The 14,278-nt window shown below is 35.4% G+C and overlaps 2 protein-coding genes across 3 annotated transcripts; both read left to right on the forward strand.

Moving 5' to 3' along the window:
* Positions 1 to 217: 217 nt before the first annotated feature.
* Positions 218 to 8,917, forward strand: LOC138335253 (PRELI domain-containing protein 1, mitochondrial-like). 2 transcript variants are annotated; one of them, XM_069284251.1, is made up of 5 exons: positions 218 to 453; positions 3,307 to 3,415; positions 3,788 to 4,010; positions 5,671 to 7,228; positions 7,294 to 8,917. In XM_069284251.1, the coding sequence occupies exons 2-4, from the start codon at positions 3,327 to 3,329 to the stop codon at positions 5,986 to 5,988; spliced, it is 630 nt and encodes a 209-aa protein (XP_069140352.1). In that variant the 5' UTR covers positions 218 to 453; positions 3,307 to 3,326; the 3' UTR covers positions 5,989 to 7,228; positions 7,294 to 8,917. The 2 variants fall into 2 exon arrangements, with proteins under 2 accessions (XP_069140352.1, XP_069140351.1); XM_069284250.1 differs by having other exon boundaries at positions 219 to 448.
* A 1,360-nt stretch (positions 8,918 to 10,277) lies between these two features.
* On the forward strand, positions 10,278 to 11,959 carry LOC138335788 (uncharacterized). Its single transcript, XM_069284952.1, has one exon. The coding sequence runs from the start codon at positions 10,382 to 10,384 to the stop codon at positions 11,945 to 11,947; it is 1,566 nt and encodes a 521-aa protein (XP_069141053.1). The 5' UTR covers positions 10,278 to 10,381; the 3' UTR covers positions 11,948 to 11,959.
* Positions 11,960 to 14,278: the final 2,319 nt, after the last annotated feature.

The following is a 14,278-nucleotide window of genomic DNA, read 5'->3' on the forward strand; positions in this document are numbered from 1 at the left end:
TATTTAAAAATTACTGTCTCACATGATTCTACACACAAATTTATTCATGTCTGGGGCTTCACAGATCTGATTCAAGGATTATTAAGCGTCCTTGATATGATTTAATTATGAAATTTTGTGTCACAAATAAATTTTTCACGTTAATTCACTTAAATATTTCTTTGGTAAAGTGTTCTCTTTGTGTTTTATCAGCTACAACTGACAGATTTTTTTTTTTTTTTTTTTTGGGGGGGGGGGGGGGTGTATAAATATTGGTTTGGGTTGGAATTCGGCGTACAAAATTTCACTCCCACTGAAACGTGACTCGGAAGGTTCAAGCGTTTGGTTCACCTAAGAATGAACGTGACCGCAGGAAGGAAAACGGTCATGAAGGAAAGATAGATCAACAAATATAAGCTGAGAATGTTTTGACATTTACGAGGACAGGGAGCGACTCTACATCTATTCAGTATGGTAGTTTGATACATTTGAAAACATGATAAACAATGCTTTGAATGTCCTAATTTTCGGCTAACTATTTATGATGCAAAACATCGTCATCGCTACTGGTTGGCGACATATTATCGTGAAGAACATATTATCGTGATTTTGATTGGCGGGTTACACTGAATGCGATTTTAAAAACGGTTTGTGTTTAGAAAGATGACACCTACCAAAATTACCAACAATATTTTCAAATTTAGTAGAAAATTTAATTTTTAACATAAAAATACCAAATTTCAGTAAATCTTACCTCACAAGTACAACATAAGCCCAGGGGAATGCATGATATCGGCTTTATTCTAAGATAATAGTCCCGATTTATATATCGTCTGCTTCCTCTGATGACAGACAACAGCGTTCAAAAAACTAATGTTATAAGGGAGGTAATTCAATCTTAGAAAAGAACGCTTATCTGGGTCACTCAAGCGCTTTTGACCAGACGACAAAATACAAGGTAGTAAACAATGCCGATTTGATTTGCTATTTTATTGTTTAAAGAATTAATCACCATCAGAAATCATTCAAATATCTTTTATATTTATTCAGAATGCTAATAATTTATACAGACTTGTGAGAAATATTTGTCATTTTGCCAGAAATAGATTGGTAAATGGCGACCTCTTCATTTCCCCTGTCAGCGTAATCTAACGATTTGACATGTTATAAACAATACACGTTTTCTCTCGTTTGAAACGCAGTTTTTACATCAATTATTTTTTAAAAATAGTTCAAATGTTTATCTTTATGTTGATACCAAATTTAATTTATTCCATCACACGTAACTATTTTTTAATATTTTTTTGAAAAAAATCACGATAATATGTTCAGTAAAATGACACGAAAACCTATTTGACCGACTTTTTTCAAAGGGCTGTATTTATTGTAAAATATCATATTAAATTCACTTAAAGCTTATTTATTTAAAGTGTTGTGGACTAAAGCTTATTTACAACTCTAAAAATCTAAATTTAAATACAACGTTTAGAAAAAAATCGAGAAAAAATCAAATCGCTATTTTTTCACGATAAAAATGTCGCCAGCCCAGTAAATCGGCCTCGTAAGTCACGTGTTGTCAGCGGTTATCCCTAGAAACCCTCTAAGGATTCTGATTGTTTGCTGATAGACTTCTATTGTTTAGCACAGTAGCAAATTTCCGCTTTATGTTTCACGTGTATGATTAATTATACAGAATTAGCCAAATCTAATGCGATTTGTTGATGTTAAATATACAGAGTTACCTCCCTTCTATTAGGAAATTTGACAACTTTACTTTCCCAAACTGCTTTTAATTTTTATACTCCCAGTCTGTGACGTTAATTTTTTTCTCTGCTGGTCATTTGGACTATTAAACCCCAAAGTTTTACTAGTCTGACTATTTAATTACTTGTCTAAATTAGATATACAGCCGTTTTGCTTCAGCATTTCAGTCATGATAAATTCACAATTTTGACCAAAATTACAGTCTGAATGCATTCCTGACCACAAATTTTCATAAAATGATGAATTTAGACTGAAATAATCTAGTTAAAATTGGCATGTATACAAACGCAATTGATAATTCTGTAGGGTCACAAAAGTTATTCACCTAGCGTTATTGATGATTTTGTAGGGTCACAAAAGTTATTCACCTAGCGTTATTGATGATTTTGTAGGGTCACAAAAGTTATTCACCTAGCGTTATTGATGATTTTGTAGGGTCACAAAGTTATTCACCTAGCGTTATTGATGATTTTGTAGGGTCACAAAGTTATTCACCTAGCGTTATTGATGATTTTGTAGGGTCACAAAAGTTATTCACCTAGCGTTATTGATGATTTTGTAGGGTCTCAAAAGTTATTCACCTGTTATGATGATTTTGTAGGGTCACAAAAGTTATTCACCTAGCGTTATTGATAATTTTGTAGGGTCACAAAAGTTATTCACCTAGCGTTATTGATGATTTTGTAGGGTCACAAAGTTATTCACCTAGCGTTATTGATGATTTTGTAGGGTCACAAAAGTTATTCACCTAGCGTTATTGATGATTTTGTAGGGTCACAAAAGTTATTCACCTAGCGTTATTGATGATTTTGTAGGGTCACAAAAGTTATTCACCTAGCGTTATTGATAATTTTGTAGGGTCACAAAAGTTATTCACCTAGCGTTAATATAACACTCGCCACCTTACATTGATTATAACCGGAACAAGGTTGTTAAGCCCCATCAACAACCAATCAATCTTATGTTTCCTGAGCAGCTGTTATCCTAATTACTGCACTGGCTATAATTTTATCAGAAGGCAAAACTGTCAATTACCAATAAATGATATCATAGATTACAAAGGAAATCTTGCATTTGTTCTGAGTTATAACTTCATCTTAGGCCATCAATATATATATTTTGTTATGTATATATCTGTTTTGAAGAAACTCTTAATTTTTGTTTAATAGAAACATACAGGTAGTCCCCCCCCCCCCCCCCCCCCCCCCCCCCCCCCCCCCCCCCCCCCCCATTGGCCTTTAAAGTCTTAGAGACCCAGTACTTTTCAAAACAAAATAATAAAATAAAGTTTCATAAAAACAATAATAAGATAATAAAATTGATATTGACGGCCTAAGATAAGGTAATAACATTTTTAAAAAATGAAGATTCCCTACGTTATCTATATATGTATGTTAACAGTGAAGATTCTTAAGCAATGGTTGTCTATTTTGATGTGTACACGTATTGATGTGTAACATGGAGTTCTATCACATGCAATGGTGGGCATCTGGATAACATGAATTACCTGCAGGTAGTTCCATCAGTGTTACTGTGACATGTACAAATACTATTAATTTATAGGTAGCCTTCCAAATGCAGCAATGAAGTTCTACTCAGGAAGCTATCTATTTCCTTTTACTTGGGAACAAGTTGCAACTGGATACTGGCAGAAATATTCTCAACACAAAAGGTATTAAATATTGAATGTGCATTAAGTTTTACAGATACTCTACTTTGTGATTGTGGATCACATCATTTTTGTCATGTTATATAATAGTAGTAAATTTTATTTTATCACATAACTGGCCCTACCTATGTCATATGGCCTTGTCATCAATATCGTTAGACACATGTGTAATATATAACACTACATGTATTATGAATTCACAGGGAGTTTTGATGTCATAATCGTAATATGACATCGCATGATTTTCTCAGTAGACGGAAAAGTTACAGCCCATTTGGATTTCTCAGTTTTATACAGAAACAAAATTAAAACGTTTCACTTATAAATCTATTGATAAAAGTTATGTGTACATTCAAGTTTTAAAATTGATTTCAGTAAACACATAATTTCGGAGGATGTGCTTTCCCGCCAAGTTATTGAAGGGAAATTGTTCACAAAGAGGCTGATCAATAAATCGGTTAACTATGCAGAGAAGGTTGTTAACAGACTGACGCGGAACAGAGACAAAAAGACCTGGGTGATAGAGGAATCTATCGTAGACCCCGTAACAAAAACAATGATCACCTACACACGAAATATTGGACACAGAGACTTAGCTGTAAGTATAAAAGATAGAAGGATATGTGAGTATAAAAGATAGAAGGATATGTAAGTATAAAAGATAGAAGGATATGTGAGTATAAAAGATAGAAGGATATGTGAGTAAAGAAGATAGAAGAATAATAGATTTATAGACTAGACCCAGTTTCAATTATGTGCCTTAACTAAAATCCATTTGAAAGCATTACAAAAGTGAAGGAAAGCTCCTTAACTTAAGATTTAATTCTTTTAAATTTGTTGTAATGCTTTTCTATGGAGAATTTTAAGTTATAAATTTCTTAAAGTTCAGGAATGTTTATTGATACAACTGGGCACTGATCTAGAATTATTCCTCTAATAATGAATTAATGTATGAAAGGGATTTTGCATTGTTTTGTGGTAAAAAAAAATTGAGGAATTATCTCCCCTTTCACCTCAGCATGACTCCTATGGTGAGTCTGTCAATGCTGAGGTGACCCCAAACAGGGAGTTGTTAGATCTTGTATTGGAGCCATATTGTAAAGCATCGAGAGGAGCGGAATTATAAATCTAATTTTAATGAGATTGCACTTTTGTGTAAAACTGACCCCAAAATAAAATTATTCATATTAGTTTTACTGTGTATTCACCTTTAAATTCACTTCTCCTTAGGTAATGTAAAATGATTTTTAGTGCGAGTGCACTGGTACTATCATTTTCCTTGTCGGGTGTAGAGTCTGTGTACATTCGCTATGCGCAGATTCCAACTGCGCATGCGATACTGGAAGTCAGTGTCTTATAGCGTTTAAAAGATTTCGCCATTATTTAGTGACACTAAACTTTCAAAAACACATGGTAAGATATACTTGTCAGCGATAATCTACTATACATTAATAGCAGGGACATATCACAGTGCAAACCACATTTGTTTTGTGTAAACTTAAAGCGGCGTAACATACAAACTCTTGCATCGGTCATGATATTCTAAGCATCTGATCGACTTTGGAAACTTCCGGAACAATACAATGATTCAGGATTATATAGTCAATAAAAGAAAGTGACGAAACGGATAACTGTTATGTTAGTAGCGGCCACATATTTAATTTATTTCACATCATCCTAGGTGTATGTTGCACTATCGCTTACTAAACCCTGTGACCATATACCGCATTTGCTACAGTTGTAATTAATATTTATAAAATTACACAGCTTTGCGTGAATAAAAAATATATTATAGAATATCAGTCTGAGTGTCTGAGCTCTAGATCTAATGTACCCCAGAAAGGCGTTCAAGCATGACACAGGTAAGTCACCATGCGCACTTGCACAGAGACTGGACGTTGTTCTAGCAGATGCCTATTTTGAACAACGAAACAAGTTTATCGTATCAATATCAATATGATAATAAAAACACTTTTATGTAACAAAATACTTTCACATTTAAAATTCTGATGAAGTAAAGAAAGTATTTATTACAATGCACCAAGGGCGTAAACCATCTCCTTGAAATAGTCCCAAGGATAATGAGCGAAAGTTCTACGTTTACCTGTTGCAGAGGATGATTTCATAGCAGAAATTAAGGTTAGGAAGTATTCAGCAAGCACTTAATGTCTAACAGACATATTTCTAGTTTTTGTCAGTGGCAGTGGTAGAATGTTTTAATTACCTTAATTGAGATTATTTTCCACTCTTATTTTCAGGTGGTTGAAGAAAAATGTGTGTACAAAGTGAACCCAGAGAAGACTGGTGAAGTTGTACAGGACAAAAGTGCCTGGATATACTCAGATCAGATGTTCTTTGGCAAATTCATACAGAATATAGTCTATCAGAACTTCAAGCGCAGAGCTGGGAAATCCAGTGGTGAACTACAGAGTGTGTTAACAAAACTATTCACAGTAGAACCAATAGACCCTGCAACCAGTAATACAAGTATCGTACCACTCCTTAAGGAACACGGCATTAAAGGCAAGGCAATCCGTGCAACCAAAGGCGTTGTGCATAAGACACCAAAGCTATAATGCTGCTGTTGTGATGATGTGTGGCTGGTAATGTGTGATGTGCTGTTGATGATACAAGTGATGAACATTTGGAAGATATTTTTTTTGGCCATTTTTCAATCATTTCCACTGTTATGAACTTTCAGAGATTCACATTTGTGTTACAAATGGCAATAGATTTTGTATAAGGAATTCCCTTATTATTTTTTTTTAATTTTTCTTTTAAGATTTTGCTAGTCTTGTGTGGTATGTGCTTTCATACAAATAGGTCCAAATGGCAGACTTCTGTAAACCAAATTATTTTCACGATAAATATTTACGTAATTTGCAAGAGAGCTTGAACGAGAATTCAGATGTTTTGCAAATAATTGTGACAATGTATATATGAATGCGCAATAGTGAATAAGATCTTGGACCCTTGATCATGAATTGATGTATTTGTGAATATGTTAAAAACACTTCAGACGCGTAATATTGCTAAATGAAAATGAAGTGGTTCACAGTATTCTGTAAGTCTAATCACTTTTCATAGTGCTAATGCTTTAATTTTATTGGTTTTAAATACATCTTCTCCTAACTTCTTGAATTAGATATATCAATCACTAGGTAAAAAACTGTTTTGCAGTGCTATATTTACTATGGATATATACTATTGTCATTCCTGGTCCTGATTTCTCGAAACGAAACATAATGTAACATAAAAAATATTATTCTTTTAAAAGTATGTTTTTGGCATAAGTTTGTTTCGAGAAAAAGGGGCATGAACAATAAATTAGAAACTCATACATTATTTATGATACATGCAATCAGGAGCTTTGAACATACATGTATTTCAAAATTCAAGGTACACCATATTTGATATATATGTGTATGGTATTGGCCTTTGGTATTATATGTGTGCCAGATATGTTGTGCTGTTGAGTTGTGATGAGGTTTATATCTGTGTGGGTTAATTAGATGACATTAATTTTGTAGAGTGTGTTCTCTTACAATATTAACTTCAAGCTTTGATTGGTGATATTCATTTTGTGTGAGAAACGTTAAAAACATTTTATTTGTAACAGAAAAATTATTTGATATTACCAATAATCGTAACTATAGGCCATTCAAGTTGTTGGGGAAAACATTTCCGAATTGTGATACATTAATGGACTTTGTAATATTAATATACATAAAATGTATACATTTTCATATGTATATATGACTACCTCAGAAAGGTACCTCAACAAGACATCAGATCAATTGAATTGACGAAACATAGGTTTGAATAGAATTCATATAGTGGTGAATAGAATTGACGAAACATAGGTTTGAATAGAAACATAGGTTTGAATAGAATTCATATAGTGGTGAATAGAATTCATATAGTGGTGAATATAATTCACTTTCACTTTTCATTAGTAAAGCATTATTAGTTCGCAAAACGTTGAAGAAATTCACTATCACTTTTCAAAAGTAAACCGTAACTAGTTTATAAAAATGTCAAAAATGACTATGGTTTGAAAGGGCTTCATATGCTATAAATCTCAAAATGTATGAAGGTTTGTTTGTTTTTCATGAAAAATTAAAAATGAATGAGAGAATAAATATTGTTGAATTGTCAGTTTTGGAGAGAACATTTTCCATACCTACCCAGATATGTTGGCTAGACCAAGGTTCTCATTTTACAGATATTGCTCAAATTTATCACAATGAATTTTCATGCCACATAGCAACGTGAGAGGCATGTTAGAAATGTACACGTTCATACCAGTATATTAATGGTGTTGGTACATTGTGTGTTGACTGATTATATCAGATTCCATTGTAGATTTTCATGAAATGCTTGATTTAACCTCAGGGATGCTTTTATGAGCATAATTACCACTAAGGACCCTGTCACCATCTATAATTTGAAAGATTTTGTCTGAATGAATGTTTAACTCAATTTGAAAAGTTTCTGGAATTTATAACTAGACTGCCAATTCAAGTGAATAAATACCACCCCATATACATATTAGCAATCTCTGGGGATTATACTGGGGAGGATTATCATACTTCCACAGGGACTTGGCACATATAGCAATCTCTGTCTACTGATTATACTGGAAAGGATTACCATACTTCCACAGGGACTTGGCACATATATCCAACCAGTGGTCCATATAATAAGACTGTTTTATATGTGGAGATGAAGGATAGGGATATTCTACCCAAGGGTCTCATAACGTTTTAATCTTATGCTTTCATATCCGCATATGAAACAGTTTTTTTTTCTCATTCCTCCACATTTTATTGCAATTTTACAGCTATGATATCCCACCATTTTAAAATAAATTAAAAAAAAAGTGACTGCAAGTCAATTCAATTGTACGATATTTTCAATTCAAATCCTGTTGTGTGCATCTTTTTTAGTAAAACCAGCCAAATATCTGGGAAGAAAAATATATATTTAAACAAAGAAACTAGTAATGATGTGATGTTGGAGGCTGTATTGCATTGGTAGCCATGTAATACAGCCTCTGGTGACATGAGTGTATCGTAGGAGACCAGCCAGTGTATATAGTTTAGATACTATAATACATATGTATATGTTTTACATACTAGAATCAGTAGAATGCACATATATAAATGGTTAGACATTTGTGTCAAGTCCTTGTGGATATTCCTTCACTTATCTTGATCCAGGAATAATATTGTCAAAGTTGCTAGGAAAGCTCTGTGTTTACTCTCGACACTCACTTTTCCTTAAGAATCTGTAGTTAGTGAAGTTAAATTACTGATACATTTAATGGCTTTATATTTGCTTTGTTTGAATATATAACACTTGTAAATTAAAAAATTAAAAGTTTTGAGTTTTATATAGAAGTAATAAACAGAAGTGTGTATGTCTGGAAAGATGTTCTAGAGCTAGTGTTCAAAGTCTTGACTTTGGTAAAATATGGAACTACAATTAAAAATTGTACAGAAATTTTGATGTATTTTGTTTATTTTTTTATTACATTAACGTCCTATTAAAAAGCCAGGGATATGTTAGGACGGCCTCCTGTGTATGCGGTTTGCTGCTTATAGGAAGTGCGGGTGTATAATTTGGGAGACTGCGCATATTTGGCATACCGGGGTATTCGGTATATTCGTGTCGTGTCTTCTTGTATAGTGGAACTCTTGCCCGTTTTATGGTGTTATGTCACTGAAGCATGCCTCTAAAGACACAAGCAACATACCCCACATGGTCACATTATACTCATTAAGGTGAACCAGTCGTCCTACTCCCTTGATGCTGAGCAGAAACTACCACTTTTATAGACTTTGGTGTGTCTCGGCAAGTCTTCCTATATTTTGTATTTACTTTTAGCTCAATAAAGAAAAGCTTTTGGCTACCTTAGTCCTTAAAGGTGACTAAAAAGATCCAGAAAACAATATCTTCCTTCTGTCACACACTGGGGCAAATGGCTTCTAGTTAGCCACTTTCTCATTTATTTCACGCAAGTTTAAATTTGTCCGAGTGTGTCTCCTTTTAAGGTCACGGGCCTTTCATGGACGGGGAAATTAAACATGCCGACTCTATTTCCATATTCATGTAAAAAGGGTTGGCATAGACGTTGATAATCGACCCTGAATTAGTTATTCATTGTACGGCATTGCTTTCAAGGTTACAAGTGATAAGTAACGGTCTTTTGTCAATTGCCGATAGAAACTATCACATAACAACGTCAGAATACCATACAAGTCATCGAAGCCCTTACAGGCCTCATGCACCTCTTGTTGATACTAACGTTAAGTGACTCTTGTTGATATCTCATTGAAAATTAGGTTATCTGGGAATTAATCATACTTATATAATAACCAGTTTTCTGAAAAGACAGCTTTAAGTTGGTGCTCCTTGTCTTATACCTTGTGTAGGTGATGTCAAGGGATAGTCTACTCAAAGATCGATTTTGTAACCTATTGTTAAAAAATTGGAGTTGCTATGCATTTTTGTTCGTAAGATTTCATTTGAATTAAGAAAAGTGTTATTTCGGACTGAAGAAGGCCCTATAGTGGCTGAATATATATTCCATAGAAATGATTTTGATTTTACTTTTAATTTATTTTGGCCTTTTATTTCGGATTATTAATATACTAGCTTTATACCGTTTTTACCTCATTAAGAAAATTATCCCAGTAGCTTTGTCATCTCGTTCCGTGCGAGATTTATTTACCATTAAGATTTACCTGCGAAGTGGTAAGTGTCGAAAAAGAACGTTTTGGTATTATTCTTATCAGGAGGCATTACTTATCTTTTCTTCCTGCTTATCAGGAATTTTATTCGTGTTGCGTCGGCAATGCTGTGATACGGTTTTTGTCCCCTTGTAAGACCTGAGAGAGATAACACCAAGCCACGTGTCACCTGTATCTTCCTTTCGTGATATTGGTCAACAAAAACATACTGAATATGGTAACAAACTCAGATATGGGTATGAAACGACAATTGTCGCGTCGAGTTTCCATCGTGTCCGGAAAACGTCCCTTCCGGTTTGTGTGGCGGTTGGCGGGAATTGTCACGGTCGCCGCGGTTGGATTTCTATGTGGCCACCTCGTCTACCACGTTTTCCTAACGCCCGACCACGTGGTCACTGATTCTGAAGAGTTTGTCAATCATGTCCATGGTAAACGTGGATTTCCTGAAGACAGAAAACATGCGGACAAGTCCTTAAAAGGGATGCAGGTAACGGAAGCGGATTCTTCTAAACGAAAGGTGCCACAAGCGGAGAAAAATATCCATATGCCGCCGAAAGAGAGAGATGGTTCCGAGATCAAAAAGGACATGAGTGTACAGTTTCGTGACTATGTTCCAAAGAAGGTATTTCTGAATTGTGGAGGAACATACCCGGTGACTTTAGATTTATTCCTTCACACCTACCCCAACGCACAAAAGTATGACGTGTACACATTTTTACCTGACGAGTCCTACGCTTTGTTTTATCAGACGTACAAAAGACATACACTATACACACCGGTGATTGTCTCCACACAAAAGACATCTATAGAATCTACCAATAACGGATTTGCAAGTATGGTCGAGCAGAGGGATACAATTGACACATTGGACCTTCCCAGTTGGATTCTTGCCAATCTTCATCAGGATGATTACGTCATATTGAAATTAGACAGCCAATTTGAAACGGATATCGTGAAGAGTTTAAGCTCAAAGGACGCCATTGATTGGGTTGATAAGTTTTACACAACGTCGAATGAGAACAAAACCTTGGCTGTTTATCGGAAAAATCTAGGAAAATTCAACAAAGATGTTTATATTTGGAATAACTCCGCTCAGACGTACTCGGACTTCGACGCCATGAACCCGCCTGGTATACCACATGGAATGGGTGCTGTGATGTCGCATTGTGTTGACCCCACAGAATCGGAGAAGTTTGGATTGTTTCTTTTCGCAGAGCAATTTACAAGTCACGTCAATCAAACTTTAAACAAGCTAATTATGTATGCAGGTGAGCGAAAAGTGGGCGTGTCTATATTTCTTCCACTCGAATCCTATCGCTCAATATCCAGTCTTACTATGCGAGGACTAGCGGAGACTTTTACAATCGGACTTTTTATTGGTGTCAATAATGTGAGAACAAACCAAACTGAAGACAACTCAGAATTCAATAGATATAGGAATATGTATGTTGAATCAGCCAGTCTTGTTAAAAAACACACAGAATCTATTCTTCAACACGTCATGGTTCCCTCGGCAATAGAACCGAACATCTATCGAAATCTTTCTAAAACTCAACAGGTGACAGTTATCAATCAAACCAAATCCATATCCCACCATTCACAAACTCTCTTACAAAGCGGTGTTCTTACGATGGATATGATTGGGCGAGCTCGTGGGGAAATACTCGCTGTTGATTTGATGGGAGACTATGCAGATGTAGTGACGCTATATATGACTAAACGATTTGAACCCTGGTTAATACCAGTCTCTAAATGTCAAACGTCAACGAATACTGATTAAACATTTCATAAATATCTCAGTGTTGTTGGATATTAGAAATAGGCTTAGTAAGTAGATCATGACTGTAAACGTATACTATTTTTCATACAGTAGTTGGTATAGATGTTCATGTCTAATATTTGTCTTCTTTCTTGCATTTGTTTAGAACAACATTAGTTTCCTTTAACCGTTTGAAAACTGACATGGTGGATCAATCAATCCTATGCAATAACCACAAAAAACATGTTAAATCTTCTGTATAATCCCAAATATCCCAATTGATTCTGAATGATTTTTGACCCATTCATCAATTTGAGTCTATAAAAACCTTTAGTAAGACCCGTGCTCGCACAGGAAGACAGCACCAGACGGATTGACAAAATGACATATCTGAAATGTTTCCATTTAAGAATAATATTTTGGTGTCTTCGATTTCTTTTATGACTGTTCGGTTGTCAGCTTCGACCACTATGAAGTTGAATGCTAATGTGCAGTGCGTCTCGAAATCTGCTCGGGATGAATCGGTCTGGGACCTGTTTCACTGTCTATTCCTTCAAAAATTCTTTAAATGAAAATCATACATTGCAGAAGTTAAGTGTTTCCCTTAACTTTTGTTACAGTAATTACTTTCCTATGGGTATTTTAATTCTTCTAGCCAATAATAAATAATGAACATTTGTAAAGATTAAAGCATTTTCATCATCAGTTAAAACGCTGTTGCCAGTCGGTTTCAACGGTAATGAAGAAGGAAAATAGGGTACAATGCAGGAGACCATGATCATTAGTCTCATCAGCTTGATAATAAAAATAAAGCGGGCTGTTAACTAGATTGCTACCAAACAAATAGTATTTCAATGAGTTGCACTCCATTCACCCATTCTGCTGCCGGTTAAGAAATAAGGATGACATTTAGTGTTTTGTGGAATTCAAGTTTGCTATTGAAGGGTTGTTTTAACTTCACCAGGAACGGATGGTAGAAATGAGTCCATGGAGAGACTGGTTCGGCAGGAAGGCAGACGAAAGTTTTTGCCTGACATAGTAAAAAAAAATAAAAGTCGGGATTTCGATCTCAGATTCCGGTTCCGGCCATTACTTTAGAGTGAAAGGCACTAAAAACAAAACATTCCCGACCTACCGACCCTATTATTTTGGCGAATGTAACCCTAAACAGACCTAATTGGAGATCTTCTAGCATACTTTAATTTGGTTGTGCAGTGAACTGTGGAGGATATTAATTCGCGGAGATGAACCTTCGCGTTCTGACCTTGATCGCGAAATTCGCGAAAAGGAATCACATACGAAGTATAATTGGTTTACAGTATCTGATTGGGCTTGAGTAAGATCCCAGATAATGTCATCATACTCAAATATCAGAAAAATGAGAGAAAACTACAAAGTTTGAAGAGATACTTGATCTAATATTGTTTAATTTGCTCCAAAAAAGCCCGACATCAGACTTTCATCCTTATTAAGCCTTGGCGGACCGTGAACAACGAATCGGAGCTTGATCAAAACGTGTACAACGTAGCAGACCTCACCAGATCGTAACAGGCCTAGAGAGAACGTAGTGGTATCCTGTGCTAAAGCCGTAGTGTACCTTTAACCTCCAGGTACAACACTTTCCCCATCCTCGATACTCCAGGGCTTCCGATCACTTACGATCTCTACACCCCTGGACTATCTCATAGTAAAACTGGAGGCAACAGAATAGAACAGGTAATTTAGTCATTTGATGTACATCAAAAGAGCCGTATAACGGTACACTGTGGTTGACTGTGTGGCTTAGATGTTAGGCGTCGCTCTCTCTGTAGTCTTCAAAGGAAATCTTTGCTAGCCTGTGATTGGTCAAATGTTTTTTCACTATGAGATAGTCCAGGGGTGTAGATCTGAGATCGTAAGTGATCGGAAGTCCTGGAGTATCGAGGATGCACTTTCCCCTGTATCCACGGTCCACCACGTAATCTATAAAAGACCGTGGCAAAACTTCACAAGACCTAGCTCAACTTAAAGGATTTGTGCAGTCAAAAATTATAATTTCAGTTTATGCTGGAAATGGCTTTATTAGACCGTGTAGAAACCTCTCCGTGCCGCGCGCGACCGGAATAACCTGTAAACCGCCGATATCGAGGTCAAATTTTCTGACCACCCGATTATGCATATTTTCTAGCTCTAAACCGTGTGACGTCATAATAGTCCGTGGCTTATAGCTGTACTATAACTGATGTGCTATCAATTACATCGACGGTCACAGGAAAAGCCGATCAAAGATTTTTTTTATGATTACTTTTGAGTGAAGTTAATCATACAATAACTTTGGCTCGAAAATGAATAACTAAAAGAGTGAAATTCGAT

This window comes from Argopecten irradians, chromosome 11, assembly GCF_041381155.1.
Source record: "Argopecten irradians isolate NY chromosome 11, Ai_NY, whole genome shotgun sequence".
NCBI lineage: Eukaryota > Metazoa > Mollusca > Bivalvia > Pectinida > Pectinidae > Argopecten > Argopecten irradians.